This window comes from Puma concolor, chromosome D2 (genome assembly GCF_028749965.1).
Source record: "Puma concolor isolate L17-30 chromosome D2, mPumCon1.1.hap2, whole genome shotgun sequence".
Classification (NCBI taxonomy): Eukaryota; Metazoa; Chordata; class Mammalia; order Carnivora; family Felidae; genus Puma; species Puma concolor.
Window position 1 is genome coordinate 79,484,642 of NC_141677.1, and position 25,013 is coordinate 79,509,654.

General features: G+C 49.4%; 1 protein-coding gene and 1 long non-coding RNA gene across 2 annotated transcripts in view; both read left to right on the plus strand.

Moving 5' to 3' along the window:
• The window catches only part of HTRA1 (HtrA serine peptidase 1), a 51,774-nt gene extending 49,823 nt beyond the window's left edge, over positions 1-1,951 (plus strand). The window contains exon 9 of the mRNA XM_086681083.1: positions 1,235-1,951. Coding sequence (XP_086537209.1) covers positions 1,235-1,403 — 169 coding nt within the window. The 3' untranslated portion in view covers positions 1,404-1,951. The remainder of the gene's footprint in view (positions 1-1,234) is intronic.
• A 1,321-nt stretch (positions 1,952-3,272) lies between these two features.
• On the plus strand, positions 3,273-7,656 carry LOC147576209 (uncharacterized). The gene is made up of 2 exons (XR_015241901.1): positions 3,273-5,854; positions 6,723-7,656. It is a non-coding gene; the product is annotated as an uncharacterized LOC147576209 (long non-coding RNA).
• Positions 7,657-25,013: the final 17,357 nt, after the last annotated feature.

A 25,013-nucleotide genomic window follows, 5' to 3' on the forward strand; every position in this document is an offset into this window, starting at 1 on the left:
CGGGCCCTTCGGGCCTGGTTCGGCTCAGCACTCATCAGCAAAAGGGTGCTTCCTGTCCTCAGAAGCCCTCACTTCATGAGAGGTGATTCAGGTGGAAAGAGCGACATCTGACCCTCATGAGGCTCTGGGGCAGGCCTGGCTGGGGAAAGAGGGTTGAAGGAGCACTGGCCCTGAGATCTTGGGCAGTGGTCCCGTCCTGGGCTGCCAGACGGAAGCCTGGCATAGAAGCCTGCCTTCTCTGATTCCGTCTGTTACCGACCAGGCCATACCTGTCCACACCTCCAGAACAATAACCCAGGTAACATCCAAGCAACATGAAAAGAAGTAGCTCAGCAGGCAGTCAGCACTTCTTACTTCTTCGGACATAATATGCAGGGAGAAGAGCTAGACGGGGTGGGGCCTGCAAGCTGTTCCCTGGGGCCCGGATCTGGCCCGCCGAGTGCTCCGCTTTAATATGACCCGTGGGCGAAGGATAGATACTGCATTTTTAAACGGCTGAAAAGATTGTTAAGCAAGAGTATTTTCTTCTGATACATAAAAATTGTACGAAATTGACATTTCAGTGTCCGTAAGTGAAGTTTACTGGAACACAGCCAAGCTCGGTAGTTACACACTGCCTACAGTGGCTTTACGGCCACGGCAGTCGAGTTGAGTTGTGCCGGATGCCACGTGGCCTGCAAGGTCCAAAATATTTCCTATCTGGCCCTTTACAGAAAAAGTTTGCTGACGCTGTGCTAGACCACTAAAGGACCGTAATAGCTTATTTGACACTTATTTGACTCTTGCTTATTTGCAAGAGCTAGAGTTACAGCAATATAGTAACATAAAAGAAGGCGGAACCATTCCACCTGCTCCTCAGGGGACCGTCCTCCGAGTTGTGATGCCCATTACAAGCAAGCTGGCCACGGGCACGACACATGGTAGACGATAACACAGTAGCGGCATATCCTTGACCTCCTCTGGGGTCAGTCTGTCATCCGATCATAACAAGTGCTGGGGAGCATTTCTGCCATGGACAGGACTGATGATTTGGCCTAAAACCCTCAAAAGGAAATGATGCAATCCGTTGGTAGTTGAAGCTACTGTCGTGTGAGTTCGCCATCACCCCACCCGATGCGCTCGGGGCTTCTGGGTTCTAAACTGTGCCTCTGTCAACGCACAGTCGAGTCCCTCTCATGGCAGTTAGACCCGGGGGAATGGAAGCGTTACAATCGTGTTTCCCCTTGTGTTGCAGGGGTGGGCTCAAGGAAAATGACGTCATAATCAGCATCAATGGACAGTCGGTGGTCTCCGCTAATGACGTCAGTGACGTCATTAAAAAGGAAAGCACCCTGAACATGGTTGTCCGCAGGGGCAACGAAGACATTATGATTACGGTGATTCCTGAAGAAATCGACCCGTAGGTAGAGGCATGAGCTGGATTTCATGTTTCCCCTCAAAGACTCTCCAGTGGACGGTGCGTGATGACTCTGGGCTGGTGGCACAGGACACTCAAGACTTCGGACCACCATGTTCCTTGTTCAGCAGAAGCACCCTGGCCAACAGAATCCTTCTTGATAGTTTGCAGGCAAAACAAATGTAATGTCTTAGATCCGTAGGCAGAAGCTCGCCCTTCTGTATTCCTATGTATGCAGTGTGCTTTTCCTTGCCGGCTTGGACTGTTCCTGCTTAGACAGTCAACATTTGTCTCTCCCTTTAACTGAGTCATCATCTTAGTCCAACTAAGGCAGTTGATATAACGCATAGGTGGAGGAAGGCCCCACGGGAGCCAGAATGGTCCTGGGCACATTTTTGCTTTCCTCGCGGTCAGCACCCGGAGGAGATGGACGCCAGAGACCACAGGCCGGTGACCGTTGGCTTCCCAAACGGCCGAAGTTGCCTCTTTTAGGAATCTCTTCAGAACTGGGGGCACAATGACTTTGAGTTTGAGCTATTAAAGTACTTCTTCATACTCTGCCTTGTGGCTTGCTTCTTTCCCGTTCCCTGTGAACAGCTGGTGGCTGTCTCTTGGAAATGATCGTAAGGTCAACAGGTCCTCATTAAACCACATTGTCCGCACAGGGTTGAGCTTGCAGGCTTACCAGTTATTTCCAAATCATCACGTGGGGTTTACCAGCATTACTAACAACTGTGCTTGGCCACCCTGGCTTCATAAAATAGGGTTTGAGGACAGTCGTACTTGCATCTGGAGCTTTCCAAACTGACGAGAGTTTGTTGACCTCATACATCACGCAATCAGTCAACAAAAGATTTTCTGGGCCTCCGCTCTGTGCCAGACAGGGTGCTAAGTATAGAGGGATCAGCGCAGAGCAGGATGGTCCCAGGCCTTCTGTGACTGAAGAACTCTCTTATCTTAAGTCCCCAGAAAGTACAGGCTGAAGTTGATTGCAGTTGTCCTGGGCTCTGACCTAAGAACCAGACCGTAAGCCTTGGGAGGGGGAGGAGGGCTAGAACGCTCCCCTCGACGCGTTCTCAAACAAGTGCAACCGTAAGCGGCCGGAGGCGCCTCTTGTCTCTGGGAAAGCTCCCAAGAGTTGGAGACTGGACCCATGTAGACTGCCACAGAAATTTAGCTTGAGAAGTTAGCACGGGCCTGCGTCGCTGTGGGGAGCACACACTGGGGAGGAGGCTTTTTACACCGGGAGTGGAGGATGAGGCTCTGTACTTGTCAGCTGTAAAAGGGGGGGCCTTGGACAGGATGGAGGTTGGGGTCCCTGGACGGAGAGCTTAATCCTTCCTCGACCAGTAGATCTCCGAGGTCTGGTTCGTAACTGAAGAGGCTGTAGAAGAACAAGGGCCCAAGTTCAGTGGAGGGGAAATCCGATTTAGCAAGACCCTCATCAGTAGTGACGCCAGGCAGCCGGGTGGCTGTGTGCCTTCGCGGTCTGTTTAGATGACCTTGGAAAGTCGGAAGGAGCCGACTTGCTTGTGGGTTTTGCGCTCCCTCCCTCTCCACCTAAGGTGATGACTCAGAGAATGGCTCCGTCCTCAGATGTTTTTCCCACGGGCCTGCTCCTGGGTGGGCCCCAGGGCTGAGGTACCACTGCAGGTGGGGAGGGCGCGCTGGGTGGCGTCCAGGTCAGCGGCAGCCCCGGCCGGAGCCCGTCTGTCTCCAGCCTGTCATCCGCTCGGGAGATCACAGAGGGTTCTGCTGGAAGGCATCAGCCAGGAGCCCACGGGCTCAGCCCTCTGCAAACACTGTAAATACTGAGCAGCAGTTCCAAAGGGCCATGGGACTCTGGGGGGGGGGGGGGGTTGGGGTGTTGCCTGCAGATGTGGTCGTATATGAGGCCTCAGAGAGGGCAGCTTGGCGCACGGTCGACACGTAATGGGTCCGGTTCCGTGGCTGTCCTGAGCTGTGGTACCCGGTGTCCTGTGGGGGCTGCTCACCCGAGCACCCCGCGCTCACGCGGGCTTTCTCAGGCCCTCTTAGGCCAGCCGTTGTTTCCTCACCTTGCTTTGGGTTCTGATGGAGGTTTTGGCCATATCAACTAGCCTTAAGGTCCGGGAGGCAGAGCTGAGTCGAAGGGGCATCGCTCCTGGAGCTGGGTAAATGTGGGCTCAGCTCTGGGGTCCGCATCTTACTGGCTGCGTGACCTTTGAACGAGTTATTTCACCCCTCTGTGCCCGTTTTTACATCTGTACCACTTCCTGTGTCTGCTGTGGCGAGTGACACAGTGGCACACAGCGAACACTCTAAATATTCGTGACATGGGCGTTCCTTGATGTCTTGGAGCCTCAGTTTCCTCCTCGGTCCAGTGGGGAGTAAGAGCGGTGTCCCCCCTTGCCCTGGAGTTGTGTGCGTCAACCGTGAGGGCCTGCGCTTCTAGATAAGTGCAGCTGCTCCCGTTTTTATTGTGATTAGCCTGCCGTCCTTCTGGTTCTCAACTGACAATTTCAATAGTTAACATCTGCCGGGTGCTTGCCGTGTGTCAGACGTCGTGCTGAGCATTTTACATTTACTGGCTGTTCGGGCCTCAGATCAGCCCTCGGGTGGACGCTATGTTTACCTCTTTTGACAGGTGAAAAAATTGATGCCCAGAAATTAAGCATCTTGCTCAAGTCACGGAGCTAATAAGCGGGCGGCTGTGACTTAAACCCAGGAGGCCTGAGCCCATGGTCTCTGTGCGGCACTGCCTGCCCACCTTTGCCTCCTTGGGACTAAGACTCCCAGTCCCTCCGCCTCGGGGCAGGCCTGTGTCCATCTCGCTTCTAGAAGGTGGTCATGGGGGCCTGCAGCCTGCTTGGTTTCTGGTTCCTCCAGGGCCTTTCAGACCCCTCTGTGGTCCCCTGATGGCCCTGCTGGCTGGTAGGTTGGCAACGCCCCCTTCTCTGTCCACTGAGGAATTCCTACCCACCCAGTCTTGGCTCTGTGGCTCCAGTCCCTGCTTCCGGCTTGTGTGAAACCTTGAGCGACGCCAATGGGCACGTTTACGTGGCTTGATTGGTCCCCGTCCCACCCTCCCAGATGCTTCCCTAGATGCACGAGCCGGGAGAGAGGCCACGGCGCGAAGGGGTCTCCTCACCATCTCTTCTGGGGCCCCGCCGAGTGGGTGCTGTGCCCAGAAACTGTACGTGGTCCTGGTCTTTTCTGGCTCCATTTCTTCAGCTGCAAACTTTGCAGAATGCTCATGTCTGGTGGGTGTGGGGAAGGGCAGCACGTGTTTTTATGAAAACTTGGCACGGTGCTTGTCTTTACCTGGTCAACGCCTCAGGCCTGAGCCTTGGACAGTGGGGTTTTAGTTGGCCGGCAAGGGCACTGGGCCCATTTCGGTAGGTGCCACTCAAGTGAGGCCAGCTTGAGGTTGTGCAGGAGGGGGCACATGTGGGTGAACGAATGGCCCCGTGCAGGTTCAAGGTTACTATGTGAAAGCTGCCTTCTCCCCCGGAGGTGGTTCCAGGTGAGGCCAGAGGTCTGATAGTGGCAGGATGGGTCAGTGGGCTTCCGGAGTTCCCTGGGGCCCTGGGCTGAGCAGGTGGTAAGGCTCAGTGCAGAAGCGTTTTAAAAGCAAGCTGATGCCTGGAAGTCACCCTCAGCCATCCGGGTGACGTCATTGACGCAGGTGGGCTGGAGGGTGAGCCTGCCGTCACGGCTGCTCTCTGTCTCCTGCCCCTCCCCTCCAGGCAGCTCCTCCTTGCCCTGAGATGCCTGGGCTCCCCGTCTCCCTGTACCTCTGCAGCTGTCTCCCCGGGCCGCACGACCCTCACCAGCTGTCCGGTAGGGACCGGACCCCACACGGCTCTAAAGAACTCTCGCTAGAACTGACTGCCTCATGAGCTGTGACTGCCACGTGGGTCTGATGGAACCGTCAGGATGCTGGCTTGGAAAGTCAGTCTCCTGTTTTAAAATACGTGCTGTTGGTTCCATTTCAGGGCCCTCCCCGCCCCGCCGGCACTCAGCCACAGTCCACAGAAAGGAATCTGGCTCAGCGGGAAGCCAGTTCTTGGAATCAAATAATCCCTGCGTGTTGAAGCACGCATCCGAGGGCCCCGGGCTTCGCAGGGTGCTGGGGCTGGTTCTGCAGGAGCCAAGTGGGCCTCCGACCCTGTCTGTGCCCTGCATCTGGGCCCCAGTTGGGCTGACTCATTGTTCCCACAGGGGACTGGCCGTGGCCTTCCGGTGCTTCCGTCAAGATGTGGGCGGAGCACACTGAGCAGAGGCCTTCCTGCCGTGTGGCAGCTGTTTTGTTTCGCGCTTGTGAAAGTGATGGCCTCAGCGTGGTGCCTGCCAAGGATCAGCGAAGATCAAATGCAGTAAACACCCACGATTGCATTTTTAGTTTAAAAACAACTGAAACGCAGCTCAGATTCTTTATGGAAATGGATTTCTGTCCAACGTGTCTCACTGGGTCAGGTAAGATCTTGGGCGCACACTGCCCGAGGTGCGCACACTGCCTTTCAGGCCTCCTCCTCCTCCTCCTCCTCCTCGTGCATCCCCACGGTCAGGGTCATCAGCGCCACCTGCCACAGGAGTGTGCCGTATGCCCATTGCTTCACAGCCATCTGATGATACAGATATTGTTAGAATACATGGGGGGACACTGAGGCACAGAGCATCGAGTAACCAGCCTGAAGTCACACAGCGAGGAGGACGGTAAAGCTGGTGCATTGGAATTTTGATGGCTGGCTCTGGAGTGCTCTCTTTCAGCCACTAGGCCTTTATACACTTTTGCTGATGATGCCCAGTGACCTCTGTAACAGAACTTTCCATTGGACTGTCTCTGAAGCGGTAAAGAAAGGCTGGCTCAAGGGCTGGTTTGTAAGCATGACTTTGCAGAACTAGAAAGCCGCCTCCCCCCACCCCCGTTTCATGGGCATCACCGCCATGAAAGGGCATAAATGCTGTGGGCAATAAGGGAGCCTGGGGGCCCCACAAACTGCCAGCTGGCCCACCTGTCTTGTATTTTTTGCCCTGTGCTCTCTCCCAATGAGCCAGTAGAGTGGGAACACAGGGTCTTAGATGATTGCCAGGGTAAAAACACACCTCACTGTCTAAGGCCCTGCATGGCAGATACTGAGCATAAAGAAGGCGTCCTAGAGGAGCGCCTGGGTGGCTCAGTCGGTTAAGCGTCAGACTTTGGCTCGGGTCGTGATCTCGCGGTTTGTGAGTTGGAGCCCCGCTGACAGCTCAGAGCCTGGAGCCTGCTTCAGATTCTGTGTCCCCACTACCCCCCCGCCTCCACCCCACCCCTGCTTGTGCTCTGTCTCTCTCTGTCTTTCAGAAGTGAATAAACATTAAAAAAAAAGAAAAAAAAATGCATCCTAGAAACCTCAAGGAAGAGAGGGTTAATAAATCATTCATGTCGAACTCAAACCTCCTCGGAAATCCCGACAATCAAGGATCCTCAACTTCTAGAGCTATTTTCTGGCTTATTATCCTTGTCCCTTCCCTCGTAAATTAATTGCACTGACATTTAACGACTGGAATCAACAAAGGTGGAGTCGACGTGGAAGATTCTGAGCTGCTTTCTTGCTTTAATGAAAGTAGTTCGCAGTGAATGGAGTTTCTTGAGAATGTTTTGTCGAATTGCGGCAACTGAGTTAGGGGCTAGTCGAATCCGTTTCACTTTTGGTCATGTGCCCGTTCCTGTGACTTTTATCCAGCACTGGTTTTGTGCCTGGCACTGTGCAAAGGCTTTACAGCCACTGTCCTGGTGAATTCTGAATTCGTGACCTGCGGCCCCTCTTCTCAGAGGAGGAAACCGAAGCTCAGAGAGGTGGCTTTCCTTGTTCAATGACACACAGCGAAAGAAGTCAGAGCCGGGAGTGGAAAGCAGGATTCTGCCTCCGGAGCCCCTGAGCTGGTTCCCACGGCAGCAGCCACAGCGCATCCTTTGGGTGGGCATCTGCGGAATCTAGTCCTGGCTGCCTCAGTGGTCTGAGCCCCGAGCCCTATCCCTATGCTGGGTTAAGGTGGGGAGGGGGGGCAGACATGTGTCAGCCACAGTTTTCCCATCAGTGCAAATTACGTTGAGTGCGTTAAGCTAAAAACCTGCAAAGAGTGAAAACACTGAAAAGCAACGGGAGAGAAAACATGTCCACGCAAAATCCTGCACACACGTTTGTAGCAGCTTTATTCATAATTGCCAAACCTTGAAAGCAACCAAAGATGTCTGTCAGCAGTCACATGGATAAATAAAGCGTGATACATCCAGACGGTAAAATTTTATCCGGTGCCTGAAAGCGATGAGCAATCAAACAATGAAAAGACGTGGGGGAAATTTAAATGCATGTTTCTGAGTGAAAGAAGCCCATTTGTAGAGGCTCTGATTCCAAATGTATACCATTCTGGAAAGGCAAAACCATGGAGACAGGAAAAAAATCAGTGGCTGCCAGGAGTTCGTGGGGAAAGAGGCATGGGCGAGTTTTAGGGCAATGAAACTGTTCTATATGATACCGAATGACAGACACACAATTTGTCCAAACCCATAGAATCTACGCCACTGGGTGAACACTAATGCGGCTGTGGGCTCTGGGTGATAAGGACATGTGGCAATGCAGGGCCGTCAGTCATCACAAATGTACCAGGCTAGTGAGGGATATTGAAACTGGGGGTTGGTGGGGGAGAGGCCCCGGGAACTCTGAACTTTTTCTTCAACTTTGCTGTGAACCCAAAACTGCTCTAAAAAAAAAAAATAAATAAAAAAGTCTGTTAATTAAAATTCAAAAGCAAACTTCTGAACAATATGAGGTTCTAGGTCCGGCCTAGGAGCCAAATGGAAGCCCCTGTCTGATCCAGAAAAATGCTTCCCTCAGATTCAGCCTCCCCCGCTGGCCTCCAGCAGCGGCCCCCTTCCGCTTCCCTCGGCCCGGGTTGCAGACCCGAGACAGGTGTTCTGGGCAGAGGTGAGGAGTGAGTGTTTTTTAGAGAAGAACTTCTCAAAGCCAGAGTCTCTCCCAGCAGGTTCAAGCCTGCAGAGTGGACCCTGAAACAAAAATGAAAAACCCAGTTGCCACCGCTGGGAGTGTGGCCGCTGACCCCTTCGTGGCGCCCACCCGGGGTTCTAAGCCCTGTGCCCACAACCTGACCCATTCTTTTCCTATGACGGAAACCTGTGTTCTGCTGGAAGAAAATCCGTTCTTGACTCACGTGGCCCGGGGGCGCCGTGCCTTGGGCTGGTGTGGCGCAGGGAGGCATTTCCGGTGGGCCACCTTTGCCTGGGTTTCTGCAAACTGCCCTGTCCTCGTGACAGAATTCCTTATGGCCCCAGCAGGATGGGGAGGCTTTTGATGACCGGAGAGAGCTGCTTCTACTCCACGAAGCCACCATCACCTCCCTCCTGGGCTCGTGGGTGATGCCTTTTGGCCGGTGTATTGTCCACCTGCTGCAGGTGCCCCTGCCTGGCTAAAAGTGTTCTCTTCCCTTCGTGCATCTCCCGCGCCCAGCCGGCTTAGCTGGGTTGGGCTGCTAGATTTGGGACCCCCTGGTCTCTGTTCAGACAGGGCCCCTCTGCTCCCATGGGTTGTTCTTATAACCTCTTCTTTATCTGTAAGGGAGATACACTGCCTCTGAGCCCCGGATACTTAAATTATTTCCTACTGGGCTAGGAGAGGAGCAGAGGTTCCATGAAACATTGTGGCCATGGTGACGGCATAGGTGTGTCCACTAGGGGGTGAACTGGCCTCGTGAAACTCCGGGAGGTGCCAGGGGACCTGGATGTGAAAGGGAAGGATGCCCGGAGGAAGCAGCCAAGAGAGGGCGAAGCTGGGGGCAGGAGCGGGCAGCTTCCTCCAGCCCCATCTGTGCACAGCACTGTGGGCCTGGGGGAGTGGCTCTGAGCCCCCCACCTCTCTGCTTCTTTCCGTGCTCCGGCCACACCAGCCTCTTCTCTTACATGTTACACACGGACCACATTTACTTGTCCATTGCTTATTTCTCCTGCTAAGATAAAAGCCCCTGTGACAGCAGGGACCTTACGCACAGGCTCTCCACAGCCCCATACATTAGAAGAGTGTCGTAGGCAAGGCATGCTAGAGCAGCGGATGGAAACAGTGGCTGTAGGCCGCTCCTGCCTATTCTGTGGGAAGCACCCTGCAGCCTCCGGCTTCCTGCACTTCGAAATTTGGGACTATTTTAGGACCGAAGGGGCAGGGGAGCATCACTTGGTACTGGGAGCACCTCTTTGCTCTTCAGTTTGGGTGCCTTATTTCCTCTCCTGCTGTATTTCTCTTCCTTGGTCATAGTTCTCTTTATTGCTGAGCATTTCTGCCATTTTTGAAGATTAGCAGGATTTAGTTTGCCCCGTGGCACTGGGCTGTGATCTGGTTTAAGCCAGTGTGCATTCGCTTGTGGGGACACACCTGGTCTGAGGCCCCCACCGCCATGGGATCCTGACCCCACACCCCCACCCTGAGCAGAGCCTGGGAACCTGCTTGCTAACAGGCACTCTAGCTGAGAACCCCGGCCTGGGGACGCCAGACCTGTCTCCTTCTCGTGCAGGGAACCAAGGTGACAAGTTGATCTTCTCCAGGGTGACAGCTGTCAGGCCAGAAACGTTTATTTACAGTCATTTCTGCCTTCCTCTGTGCTCACCCCCCAGGCCCCTGGGCCCCTGCCATCATCAGATACTTTCTCAGCAATTCCCTTCCCTGGGCCTCTTGAGCTCTCACTGGTGTTACTGGCTGAGGCTGCTGGGGTTCCAGGCAGTGGGTGGGGGTAGAAATGGGGGCGAGTAAGGAGGAGGGGCTGTCGAACAAGATGGGGCGAGCCCCATGTGAGGCAGGGGCAGCAGCCAAGCAGAACTGGGTCAGAATCCATTTGCTGCTGGGTGCACAGCCTGGGAATGACTCTAGCCAGCATCTCAGGCGATGTTGGAAAACGTTCTTTAGTTGGCTCGGGCCTCGGTTTGTTCCTGTCTCCCATCTTCCTTGTAACCCGGTTTAACAATGGTTTGCACTTTACTGTATTTGCTTTTCATAAATAAAAAAAGAAATGCCCTACAAACATATCTGAACTTTCCTTTGACTGCTTTCGCCCAATCCCACTCTTCCTGCCTCCTCCCCCCCCTTGTATTTGGTGTGTCACTTTTTTCATATATTTATATATTACGTATGTATCTGTGAGCAGTGGGTATTGGCTTCTGTGGGCTTTAGGGATTTCATTAATGATATCTAATGTGTATTATCCTACAACTTTCTTTTTTTTTTTTTTTACTCAACTTTGTTTTTGGAGATCTATCCTGTGTGTGTGTGTGTGTGTGTGTGTGTGTGTATGTGTGTGTGTGTGTGTGTGTTTATAAAATACACACACACACATATTTCTGTTTTGCTCCATGTTAGTATTCCATAATATGAATATTATGCCCCAGTTAATTTTTCTATTTCCCGAATGATGGACCTTTATGGTGATGGGGTTCAGTGCCTTGATCTGTAAAGTGGGAATCGATGTACCTCTCTCACATTGTGGAGCCTATGTGGGGGGGGGGGGGTGCAGGTGACAGTACCTTGCTTGGCAGTTGGCCAGAGAACCTTTTCAAGACCTACCAGAGGGAGTGACTTTCCAGCCCCCAGGAAGAGTGCTGTTTCAGGACATGCTGTGTTCAATGTCTTCTCCAATCTCCAGCAATGGCAGCCTATCAGGTTGGCCCCATAAAAGGAGGGCTTGTGACCCAGCGCATAAGGTCAACACTGAGCTCCCCTCTGACACTGGAGGAAATATCAGGACTCATCTAACTCAATTTCCTCCACCAGTGACCACCATGGGCTGTCCACCCCTGCCTGTACCCCCTCTATGAATAGGGAACCCTCATCCCCAAAGGCAGCTCAGTCTTGTACTGGGTCAAAAATTTGTGTTCTGGTAAGTTCCACTGTTTTGCCCCAGTTCTGCCTGCTGGGGCCCCACAGCACGTTGCAAATTTAACGGCAGCTGGTATGCCCACCCCCGCCCCTGTCCTTCGTCCTCTGGGCTAACGTCACACTTGACAAAGGAAATGCAGCTCTCCTCTGAAATGTTCTGTCATCCCCTTGCCATCCCGGCCATCCTCTGAAAGTGTTCCTGTTCCCGATCTTAGGTGGTGAATTTCTGTCTGAGTTGAGCTCCAGCTAAAATGTATTCTGCAGAATACACCAGAAACAGTAGGAGGCGACCTCTGCGGGTGCTTTTTGCCTTAAGTACAGACAACATTGTACTGAACACCTGCTGGCTTTTCTCCTTCATGTCCTCTCCCCATTCACAACTTTGCTTGGAACTGCCCCTTCACCCAAGTCACAGGGAAACTGGGATGGGCCTCCAAGCAGCCTCTTAATCAGTGCAGCTTGTCTCCCAGCACAGGGCCCCACTCTTGTGGGCACCCATTCTTTGATGAAGACAGCTGACACTCAGCCCTGGGTAACTTGCACTTAAAAGCTGCGTCAAGTGCCGCCTTTTCACTTGTTGGCCTTTTTGGTCGGAACTAAGAGATCCGAGGCTCCAAGCTGTGGGTCCCTTGGACGGAGCAAATTCAAATGAGAAAACTGTTGGCAGCCTGCGGTTTTCCTGAGGAGCAGAGAAAACGCAGCAAGAGAGAGGGGAAGGGCAGCGAGAGCGAGAGAGACGGGGGGCATGGACGGAGCAGAGGGAAGGAGGGTGTCTCGACAAGTGCAAGCCCTGGTTCCCACCCACTCCTGCAGACCTCCAGACCCCCAAGTGCTAATAATGAATCTGCCTTTGGCATGAGCCAGTTTCGAACCTGCTCAGTTTCTGTTTCTTGCAACCACAGGAGCCTTGATTCATGCAAACACGAAGCCAAGCCAACTCCATTGCCCAAACCGGCCATCTGACCCACTCCGGAGCCACACCCGCCCTCTGGAGGCCCCTGTCCCCATGGCCTCTGGGCTGCTGTCCTCCAATGTCCACTTTTGCAATGTGTGTTTATCATCAACCTATTGCCTTGGCAGGAGGAAGGGCACAGCACTGGAATTAATAAAACGTGGGAGCAAAAGAGGAAACTCTGTTGAAAGGGTCAGTCCGGACTTTGTTAGGGACCCCATGCCCCCATTTCATCTGGCCCGGGGAGAAGAAAACAGCTCCCCAGATGGCAAACACCTGTGCCCGGAACCCATCTTGCAGCTTCTGCCAGCAGGAGAGAGCCGTCCGGTCTGAGGCTTTGGGAAGCACGCTGCTTTCAACGTCCGTCACACCCAGTGGCTGGAAAAATCGCGTTACTTCGGGACAAAGTCCACTCCCCTCCCTAGCCCACCTCCGGCTGCCCAGTGTGGCGGCTTGGAGGCTTGCAGTTTTATAGAAGTTCTGCTGGGGAGGGAAGTGGGTGCCGTGGTTCTGGTCTTAGCTCAGTCAGCCACTCAGCTGGGCCACCTTGGCCAGGGGAACCCTGACCTCTGTGGGTTGTTGTCGTTGTTGTTGGTTAAATAACATTAAAAAACATCTATTTTAGAGAGAGAGAAAGAGCGCAAGCCAGGGAGAGGGGCAGAGGGAGAGGGAGAGGGAGAGAATCTTAAGCAAGTTCCATGCTCCATGCGGAGCCCTGCTTGGGGCTCCATCCCAAGACCCTGGGATCATGACCTGAGCCGAATCAAGAGTCGGACGCTCAGTTGACTGAGCCACCCAGGTGCCCCTACTTCTGCGGTTTTTAAAAATGGGTCTAATGATCCCTGGGCCCACCTACATCATAGAGTTTTGAGAGGATTAAAGAGTAAGAATAATGAGTGAAAGAGTTTTTTTCTAAGTAGTGACAATCAGGACAAGAATGGCCACCATTTGCTGAAGACAGAGGTGTGTCCACTCTTGTATTTCATCCTTATAACACGTGCAGCGTGGGTATTATCATCCCCATTTCAGAGATGGGCACAGTGAGGCTCAGGTATGCTAACTGGCTTGGCCCAGGGTGCTCTGCTAGGAAGAGCAGGGAGTCGGCTCCAGGGTCTTTTCTGACTTCAAGGTCTGTGAGACACACAGGCGTGGAGGCACTGTTCCAGCGGAAGGTAGCATCATGCTGGCTCCCAGTGTGGGTGCATGCTCTTTATAAGATGATCCCGGAGACTCAGAGCAAGAGTGGCTCTTACAAGCCTGGTGGAAGAGAGGACACCGCTGTGTGAACCCAGAGCTGTCTGGAGCTGCTATGCACTACGGTAGATGGTTCTTTGTCTCGGGGTAGACTTTGGAGGCCTTTGGGACTGCAAAGGCGAAACCCCTGAACTAAGAGGAGAAGAAAGAAGGAGGAGACGGCTGAACTGCTGTCTTCAGACAAGAGAAATTTGGGGTTTTTTCCTGGGCAGCCCTGAGAGAAAGGTTAACAGGCTCAGAAAAACCAAGGGCAGAGGGGAAAAGAGGTGCAGAATACAACAGGAAGCCAGTGGGAAACTCTTGAAGGTGGAAGGAACTGAAGGAGGTATTTCTCTCTGAAGTCCTTGATCCTCTGTAAACTCCTTTCATTGCCCCCAGACTCCAGGGAAGATTTGCTAACGAAACTTTAGGTCAATGCTTGACAAAGAGGAACGAACAGGTGAGGTGGTAATGCCATCATGAGATCAGCCGCGGAGCCCAGTGGGCACAGGAAGCTGGAGCCAACAGCGGTGCTGAGTATGAGCCACAGAAATCGCGGGGATTGTGTTGACACCCTCCACAGGTGGCTTAGGGCGGTGAGCCCCTTAATCTTTAAATCTTACAGACCTGATTGACCAAAAAGTTGAAGGACTTGAAGAGTCGCAGGCACCCAACGCCTTCGTGAGGTGTCACCTCTGCTCTCCACTTTCCCCCGTGTTCCAATGTCACCTGCATAGCACACCCAGAGAATACTGGGTAGCTGTGACTTTCCTGTTCCTGTGGTTTCATCCCCTCCCTGAGCTAGGGTTCTGGCATGTAGAGAGGGAGAACGTGAGCCTCCCATGCTCCTCATGGTTAGTGCTGACCCCCAAACTCACTGGCTCTGCACACTTACGGGTGACCGAGCAGCATGGTAGAAGCAGCTGCCCACTGTCGGCATCATCCTTAACAGTCCCCATCAGATTTACTTTTTTGTTTTTGTTTTTTCTCTCACCAACCCAACCTAATGCTTTAAAAGGAAACCTTGTCTGAAGAAACCCCGAGGAGGGAACATTTCCCTAGGTGGGTGAGGACAATAGCCAGCACTCAGGCACAGCCCAAGATGGCGCTGCCCAGCTGCAGTGTGGGCTGGGTTGTTGCGGAAATGGTTTCCTGCTTGGAGCCCAGGGCATTTCCTTCGGCTCGACCGCACCCTCAGCTTCTTTTTATTTTGGAGGGGAATAGCCAATTTGGCAGGAGACCTTGACCACTAGATAGGGAACTTGTAACTTCTGGGAAGGAGAGTAGCACCATAAGATGTTTTCTTGGCGACTCTTCGAATGCTGTATTTTTCACGCACGACGTCTCTGTTGTTGTGTCGTTTCAGCCTCAAGGGGGACAAGTCTGTAATGAGTTAAGGGGGGTGTCATCTCTCACGTTTCCAAATGTTCTATGCATTAGTTACGCAGCATAGCCAGGCCCTTTACATATATTATCTTATTTAATCTTCGCATAAATGAGACAGGTATTATATTAGTCTCCATGCAAAAGAACTGAAGTGACAGGTTTGCCTGTCCCCAGAGCTTATACTCTTACCCCCCAACTTGAACTATCCTTCATGGCTCAGCTGGAAAACCTTTTGTTCTAGAAATCCCAACCCCTACCACTCCCACATGAGGGGCTCCCCCTGCCCCAACCCTGTTTCCTGGATTCCTAGGTCTGTGCCTGTTTGAGGCAGGCTGAGCCTCCCTACTGCCCCCTTACCCCCCGTGTCATCTTCCTGATCCCCAAAACCTGTGAATATGCTTCTTCTGATGGCAAAAGGGATTTTGCAAGTGTGATTAAGTATCTTGAGACGTGAGGATTATCCCAGACTATCTGGGTGCGCCCAGTGTGATCACAAGTGTCCTTATAAGAAGGAGGCATGAGGCTCAGAAGGAAAGATGTGACCACAGAAGCCGAGGTTAGAGAGGTGCATTTTGAAGGTGGAGAAAGGGGCCACGAGCCCAAGGGCATGAACACCTCCAGAAACTGGGAAAGGCAAGGAAATGGATCCTCCCCTGGCATTTCCGGAAGAAACACAGACCAGCAGACACCTTGATCTGAAACTGTGAGACCCACTTTGTTCTTCTGCCCTCCAAAACTATAAGATAATAACTTTGTTTAAAAAATTTTTAAGCTTATCTATTTATTTTGAGAGAAAGAGCGAGCAGGGGAGGGGCAGAGCAACAGAGGGAGAGAGAGAATTCCAAGCAGGCTCTGCGTTGTCAGAGCAGAGCCTAGTGTGGGACTCGAACACACAAACCATGAGATCATGACCTAAGCTGAGACCAAGAGTTGGACACTTAACCGACTGAGCCGTTCGGGCTCCCCTGTGTTGTCTTTTTTTTTTTTTTTTTTTTTTTAATTTTTTTTTAACGTTTATTTATTTTTGAGACAGAGAGAGAGCATGAACGGGGGAGGGTCAGAGAGAGGGAGACACAGAATCTGAAACAGGCTCCAGGCTCTGAGCTGTCAGCACAGAGCCCGACGCGGGGCTTGAACCCACGGACCGCGAGATCATGACCTGAGCCGAAGTCAGCTGCTTAACCGACTGAGCCACCCAGGCGCCCCTCCCCTGTGTTGTCTTAAACTACCCAGTTTGTGGTACTTTGTTATAGGAACCATAAGAAATGAATATAGTCTGTGTTGGGATTTCTTGTCCCTGCATTTATAGCCACCTCTCCAGCCAGGATGTAAGTTTCTGAAGGCTGGAGCCACTTAATTCAGTAGCTATATTTTGAGCCATCGCTCTATTTTTGAGCGTACTGCCTCTGTGGAAAGCAAGGCAGATGTGAGTGAAACACGTCTCTGTCCTCAAGGAAACCGCATCTAGAATCTTTGTGTTTCCAGAGGTCCCGCTCAAAACCTTGCACAAAAGAGATGAGCAGTAATTAGCGAGTGACTGAGGGTCCCCATCATACAAGGAAAACAAAATTGATAATACAAAAGAAAACGCAAATATATTTCGTAAGTTTTTATCAATGAAACTAGAAACAAGGGTCCTCTGATTTTTAAATTAGCAGCCATGAAAATAAAAATGTCTTTGAGCTTAATCTAATTCTAAATGACGAAGAGCGAGGACAAGGGGAGGCAGCTGGAACCTAGGAGATGTGAAGGAGAGGGGAATTGGTGAGAGGCTGGTGGAAATAAGATGAAGGCTGTGGAGGCCAAGAGGCTGGAAGGTTCTGGAAGGAGGAGGGGCTTGGTAAATTCCTGTAATTCTATCTGCCTTCTATGATGTATAATGGCTTATCCCTGCCTTTGAATTGCTAACTAAACAAATTAGCCAGCTTCCCCAAGGTTAAAGTGGCCTTTATCCTTATACCGCAGACCTCACCTCTGAAAAGAATAGTGGAGAGAAAGGACTAGAACTGTTAGCATTTCCGCTCATTGCACCAGGTGTGGGTCAACCCAGGACCTCTCTGATGGGCATCCTGCCAAGGGACGGCACCGCCCTGGACCCAGACAGGTCAACTGCATCCCTTTAATGTGCGATTCTCTAAAGATCACCTGTGTCTGCATTACCTGATTCATATTAGGGTTCCGAAACCCTTCCCAGACCCCTTGATTCCGACCCAAGATTTGAGAACAGTGTGACTTTTCAAGATATTAACAATCTTAGCCATTTTATGAGCTTCATTAGCATGAAGTTTGGGGCCTTAGTACACCTGGACTGGACCAACTGATTTTTGCGGTTGATTTTCTTTTTAGACTTCTGTAGAGTACTGAACAGTAGGGTAAATCATATCTCATAATTGCCCTCTATTAAGCATTATTAGGAGTAACAGCAGTAGACATTTTATGGCATTTCCAGTATATGTCAGCAGTTGTGCGAAATAAAAATTTATTATTCTACCCGTTCAACACGTCACATCAGATCAGTAGACAACTTGATAGTATGGTATATGGCTTCTAGAAGCTTGATGTTTGAAACATAGAGGGTGGTGGACTTTGCTTGGACAACTTTTAGGAATCGGAATTACCCATGATAATAAAGCCGTTATCAGGATAAGATGTATTCCCACACTTCAAGCATTTGATAACCTAAATGTCGGCAATCTGGTTGTTTTATAACATAATGGAGCAATAAACACTAATCTTTCTGGCAGATTATTTCATTACTCTTCATTACTGGCATTGTCTAAGCTGTGAAGAAATACTGTAAATGATTAACTCCCGTGTAGAGATGGGCACACCGGATAATGTCCCTGCGCCGAATGCTCCGAGGCTGGTATGGTTCCTCATGCTCATTTTCAAGCAAAAGAAAGCAGCTTGACCAGCTAAGGTCAGGCAGTTCCCCAGTAGCTGGGCTTCTGGACGCTAGCCCTGGGCTTGTGGTTGAAGATGTGAGTTACTCGTGACAAAATGTATGGAAAAGTGGCGAATGGTAGATTTCTTAAAAAGGGCATTGAAAAGGAAGGTCAGCATGAAGGCTGTAACTCTTGCTATCATGGATCCATGTTGTGTGGTGCTCCAGTCTAGAATGACGCTGTATTTTTAATTGTTTAATTGTGTATTTATTTTTTAAATCTAAGTTATCAAGTTGGCTAACATACAGTGTATACAGTGTGCTCTTGGTGTTGGGGGTAGGCTCCCGTGATTCATCGCTTACCTACAACACCCAGTGCTCATCCCAACAAGTGCCCTCCTCAATGCCCATCCCCCATTTTCCTCCTCCCCGCCCGCCCCCCCCTCCCCCCACATCAACCCTCAGTTTGTTCCCTGTATTTGAGAGTCTCTTATGGTTTGCCTCCCTCTCTGTTTGTAACTTATTTTTCCTTCCCTTCCCCTATGGTCTCTGTTAAGTTTCTCAAGTTCCACGTATGAGTGAAAATATATGGTATCTGTCTTTCTCTGACGACTTATTTCATTTAGCATAATACCCTCCGGTTCCCTCCATGTTGTTGCAGATGGCAGGCTTTCATTCTTTCTCATTGCCAGGTGGTATTCCATTACATGTGTAAACCACGTCTTCTTTACCCATTCATCAGTTGATGGACATAGAATGACACTATATTTTTTAAAGTGCTATTTTGAAATATACTTCTTGGGAGATCACATCCATAAAACAGATGAACCGGAGAGTAAATCCACATTACAGCAGAGGCTTTGCAGCGGGAGCCGGTGGGAAGCGAGCAGGGCTCTGGGGGTGAATAGAACTGGGTTTAAGCTCTTGCTCAGCTGCTTAGTTATTAGCTCTGTGCCATTGGGCCTTTTTCTCAACTTTATTTCATCTCTAAAATGGGCCGGTAAAATCGACCTCATGCTCAGCTGCTTAGTTATTAGCTCTGTGCCATTGGGCCTTTTTCTCGACTTTATTTCATCTCTAAAATGGGCCAGTAAAATCGACCTCATAGAATTTTTGTGGTGTCTTGAGACACTGCATGTGACATAGCAGCCCTGATGTTAAGTGGGGGGACAAGTGGATCTTCGTCACTGCTATCACCCTCCAGTCTGACCCCTGAAAACACTGGAAGCAATGATTTGTGCCCAATTTTCCGAACTGTCTTGATCACATAAAATGTATCCTACACCCCTATTTTTTGCCAAGGCGGATGTATGAAATGTTTTATTCACCTATGTGACCACCCTCCGTCCCACTCTTGCCTGGGGCCTACTGCCTTGTGAGGTGGCACATGTCACATAGACTATGCTTGAGTGGAGTTGAATTACAAGCTTTGGCGAAGCGGTGTCGACAGGGGGTGGGGAACTTGGGCTTTTCACCCGAGAGCCGATCTTAATTAAATGGCTACACCTGAAAAGAGTCAACAGAGACTATTATGTCCATCTATTTACCTGTAATTAAGATGCACAATGGTTCTTTGAAGTAGGCGTGCACTGGGCGTCACAGCTCCTAGCAGCGTGAGGTCTTGGGAACCCGTCTGGATTTCCCTTTTTTCTAAGTCCGATTTTGCCGGAGGCACCTTTGGGGCCTTCTGGCCTCTGGCTCTGGATCTGATTTTAACAGCGATGGGAGTAAGTAGAGAGTCTCTGTAATCATAGTGGTCCTGGGTTCCCATGGGAGATAGCAAGTGCTTCTGCCCATAGGAAGAGCAAAGGTAATTAGTGGTTAATCCTGCAGGCCTGAGACCCCTTAATTATTCTGCAAAGGAGGTGTGACCGTATTAATACTTGTCTTAGGAAGTACGTGAGAATAAAGGAGGTAGTTGTTGCTAAGATACGTTTGACGACGCACAGAGTCTGATAGAACTTACTGCTGCCATGTCATCTGGTCTTCCAGGGCAGGTTGGTGCCCTCCTGTGGGTGACCATGACTGCAGAACATGTTTTCATACACTTTGGGCATCAACCTGTAAAGCTCAAACTCTCCTGAGAATTGGAGGAAAACCATGAACTCTGTAGTGTCTGGAAAATGCACTCATACCCTGCACGTTAAGTGTCCATGGGGCCCTCAAGCCCATAGGTCTGTGGGACTAGGTTTCGGAACTTGTAGCTTAAAGGAAATTACTAGTAAAGGCGTTACGGAACACTTCCAGTGAACTATGCTTGAAGTCCGGCAAGATGCAGAACGGCACGGGTAGTTACTACTTTTCACCAGCCCTTTACTCTTTTCGAAGCTGGGCGTCCAGGGGGATAACCCCAGTCTTCTTCCTTGACTCACACATTTGGCCAAGGTCAGAATCTGGGTCTCCTTGGAGGAGAGCATCCCTCGGATGTCTTTCCCAGGGAAAGGTCTGGGTGCTCAGATTAGAATACCCACACTAATGAGAATTGCCTTCATGGCTCTTAACTCCTTAGAAGTATTTTTATGGTCAAGTTCAAGCAAGCTGTCCCAATAAGCACCTTATGGGAAGGGATGAGGCAAATCTGGAACAGATCACATGGTTCTTTTCTGGTGGTTATGAAGTATGTCCAAACACATTACTTGGGCGACAAAAATAAACTAGGAGTGGATAAAGGGGAGAAATGTCGGTTCAGTCCCTCTTTACCCACATGTTTGCTTGTTTATTGTTCCTCCTCTAGTCTGGAAGCCCCAGGAAGGCTTCTGCAAAGGGCCTGTGACCATATTAATACTTGTCTTATAGACTACATGAGAATAAATGAGGTAGTCATCGCTAAGATATGCGGCACGATGCACAGAGCCTGATAGAGCTTACTGCTGCCCTGTGCCCCTGTGGTGGTAGCTCACTGCACAATGAACGCCTGGCACATAGTAGCCCCAATAAATATTCATGGAATAGATTATGATCTCTGATTCTCCAACTGTTGTCCTGTGGCAGAAACTCCATCAAATAGTAGAAGTGCTTCCATTGGGTATTTTAAGGACCTATGGAATGATTGTGGCTTCTTTATTTGCAGTAGAAAAATGTATTAGGAGAGAAATCATAGGCTCATATAGAACATTGAGCTGCCCAATACATCTTTCCCAAAGTTCTCATAAATTCTAACAAGGCAGACACAATGCTAATTAAAATGCTTCTGTCGTGGTCGTCGTGGTCATCTTTGCTTTAGTAGCATTTGCTGAATCCATGATTAATTTGTTGTTGACTCCTTGGCAAGGAACACACCATGCAAACACGAGATTGTTTTTATAAAGCTTTTTGTTCATTTTGCGTCGACGCTTTGTTAATTGTTTTTATTGTGACTATATTTTATGCATGCGCAATAGATTTAAACGATGTCAAAGTTTAGGCAGTAGAAAGGGAAAGTCCCCTCATAAATTTACATCGCCACTTTCAGAGGTAAATATTTTTCACGTCTTGCTGTTTAGTGATTCAGACCTTTATGGATGTTCACATTTGCTGATATGACTGAAGGGCCAGGAGATGGCTTTGGCAATGCAGAACCAGTATGAAATAGTCTGGATCTCATAGTGCAAATGTGGGTCCTTGTCTGGTCTCCTGTACTCTGTTAAGTCAAGATGTCTTAGGTCGGTGCTAGGCTTTTAGTATCACCTTCACAATCATGGATTCCTCTTTCTACAATGATAGAACAAACCTCGGGTTCTGATCCATGTTAACACAATCTGTATTTTGAAAAGCAGAGTATGTCCTCATGAGCACATTCCCTGCCTCCAGGAGCTCACAGTTAAGCCCAGGAGATGAGAAGTAAACGTATAAGAAATTGGACAATGCTAGATGTATATATATATATGAAATGCTGGATCAGCGGACAGTTCCTCATGCTCCATCAAAGGCAGCAGCTTCAGGTGGGTCTTAGGGGATGAATAAAGTTGCAGAATTAGAGCTGGGTTGTTTTAAGCAAATGGGAAGAGCTGAAGCAGGGTAAGGCTGTTGCTGGAACAGGGGTTGGCCAGCAGAAAATTTGTACAGGGGCTGGTAGATTGAATGGAGATAAGTGGAGGGACTTGAATGTCAAACTTGGAAGTCTGTCCTGTAGACATTGGGCACAGAATACTTCTAGGAGACTGTCTGATAGCCGCTGGAAACAGGTCAAAGGGCTAAAGAATTGATTCAAAACCCAAAGAAAAAGCCCAAAGCAAAGAGGTAGGTATTACAGGCCTCTAGATCCATTCAAAATTTCTGTAGGGATAAAGCTGAGCCTCGTTCTACAACAGATGCACCATGTCTCCCGGATTGGGTGCACACACAAGGCCCACGGTCTGGCCCCTGCGTGCTTCTGAAGCCCCAACTTCTCACCATTTGCCTCCCACTCCGTTATGCTTCCCTGGCAATTCTCCCAGTGTGTCCGTGCTTTGTTTTATCTTCATGGCCAGGACACGCTAATCCCCCTGCCCTGAAAGCCCTCCCCACCCTGCCAGCCCACCCCCTGCCTCCTCACTGCCTACTCTTCTTTCGTGACTTGGCTCAAGCATACCCTTTATGACCAATGCTCTCGCTCTGTGCCACTCCCTCCGGCACGGAGTCTTTCCTAGGTGTCCACATAGCCTCTTTTGTGATCTTATCATGCTATATTGTTATTACCAGCTTATATGGGTCTGCCCGCTGCATCATAAACTCTTCAAGGGCAGCGACCTTCTTTTACGCATTTAAAAAAAAGAATTTTTTTTTTTTAACATTTATTCATTTATGAAAGACAGAGAACACAAGCAGGGTAGGGGCAGAGAGAGAGGGAGACACAGAATTGAAGCAGGCTCCAAGCTCTGAGCTGGCAGCGCAGAGCCCGACGCGGGGCTCAAACTCACAAGCTGTGAGATCATGACCTGAGCCGAAGTTGGATGCTTAACCGACTGAGTCACCCAGGCGCCCCAACGCATTTTGAATCCCAATATTTGGCCCAGGAATTGACATGGAACAATCACTCTCTACATTCGTATTGAATAGATGATGCAGATTAACTATTCCCTTTTCCCTCCCAGGAACTGACTTGAACACAAGCAGAGCATTATGAAGGGATATAAAGATAGTGAGACCCTAAAACTGCGGTTCTCAAGTGTTGGGCTGTGGCCCCTCCACGTGTTACGAACTCTTCTCAAGAAGGGTCAGTGGAGGTGGATGAGCATTTGAAATACATTGTTGTTTTATCTCGTTATTGTCGTGTTGATTGCAGGCTCAGTGAATTAAGCAGGGCCTTTGAAGTGAAGTAGCTCTTTCCCTGATCTTACTCCAGGCGAGCCTAGTGTGAAATTGGGTCAGAGACAGATGTGGATGTGAGGATGTGAGTATGTAAGAGAGTATAGTCAGGGCAATAAACATTCCTGATCAAACAGAACATGGTGGTAAAGAGCGATTGAGTGAATATCACATAAACTGTGTGCTTTTATAGACAGGATGGAAATTCTGTCGTAATCTTTAGTGTTGTTTGCATTTTGTATTCTTCGAGTTCCTGCCAAAAATCTCGATGGGAGCCATTGCCCTACAAAATGTTCCTCAATGGTGACTAGGCCTCCAGTCAGTAGGTCACAGGTCTTAGGGCGGAGACCTTGGGAAATGTTGGTGGCCCTCTTGTTCCCTAAGCCTGATACCATTTTTTTTTCAAACCGATGAAATGATAAAAAGCCAAGGACTGCTTTGTTCTTGTTTTTATAAAATTGTCTCCCTTTGGCAAGTTCTACAAATGGGTCTTGTATTCCAGGATATTTAATCATTTCCCAGTAGCAATTATTTGTCAGTCATGGTATTCACGGGCAAATGATTTTCAAGAGCAAGGACATTCACAATCACAGCGTGGAAACTTACGCCTTTTATGATTTTCCTGAAATTGCATTAGTGGTTGACTTTTCATCACGGATGGTGACCAATGTCTCCCTTCCGTACACTGCTCTTCCACATGCTTAATGATGATGCCTTATGCTTATGCCTGCTTGATCTGTAAGTGATGGAGAACGACCTGCTGAAACCCTCACCACAGTTGTGGTTTTATGAATTTCTTTTTGCAATTGTGCCAGTTTTTGCTCGATACATTTCAAGATTATTTTGGCAGATGCCACCAACGTTTTGTGGACTATTTCTTTTATTACCATGTAGCATTTCTCTTATTTCTGCTAGTGATTTTTACTATTTTGCTATAAATTGATGTCACCACGCCGATTTGGGTTTAGTACTTTCATGGGGTGTGTGGCTTTCTCCAATGTTTTCTATGTCATCTTGTTTAGGCATGACTTTATAGACAAGATATAGCTTGATTTAAAAAAAAAAAAACACAAGTGGGGCGCCTGGGTGGCGCAGTCGGTTCAGCGTCCAACTTCAGCCAGGTCACAATCTTGCGGTCCGTGAGTTCGAGCCCCGCGTCAGACTCTGTGCTGACAGCTCAGAGCCTGGAGCCTGTTTCTGATTCTGTGTCTCCCTCTCTCTCTGCCCCTCCCCCGTTCATGCTCTGTCTCTCTCTGTCCCAAAAAAAAAAAATAAATAAACGTTGAAAAAAAAAAAACACAAGTGGATAGTCTGTTTCTTTTGAACAGTGAGGATAACCTATTTATATTTATTGTGATTTCTTATATATTTGAACTGATTTTAAGCATCTTCTCTTACATTTTGTGCTTACCATCCTTTCTGTATGCATATTTTTTTTTCCTTCCTGCTTTTACTTAGATTGATGTTCTCCTTCTCCTCTTTTGCTGATGTGGAGGGTATAAGTTCTGTATTTCTTGTTTTAATTCTTGCCATTAAATTTCTAAACTTAATACTTAACTCTAACTTTTTCTAAAAACAATACAGTTATTCAGTATCTATGGTTTACCATCTTATAATAGCTATTGGCATTTTGATAACATCTGTTTAATGCATTTATTATGTGTAAATATGTCTTTAGGCAGTGATGTCATCATAACTCACTACATCTACGTGCATGCTTAGAAATACTTTATTGCGGATGTCTACTGTTTTGAGTATTTTGTCTTTAATTCTTTTGAAACTGGCCTTCCTTTTGCTTCTGGAAACTGCTTCATCCATTTGAGTGGGAGTTGCCATCTTCTTGAGACCCCAGCAACTCCCCATTGATGATTGGCTACGGGGTGAGCATCGGACCTAAATTGGGCCAATCAGAGTCCTTCCCTGATTTTGTTGGATGGGAACAGAAAAAAAGAGGGCTTGTCCTCTCTAGTCACAGACACTGGGATGGCTCGTGTATGA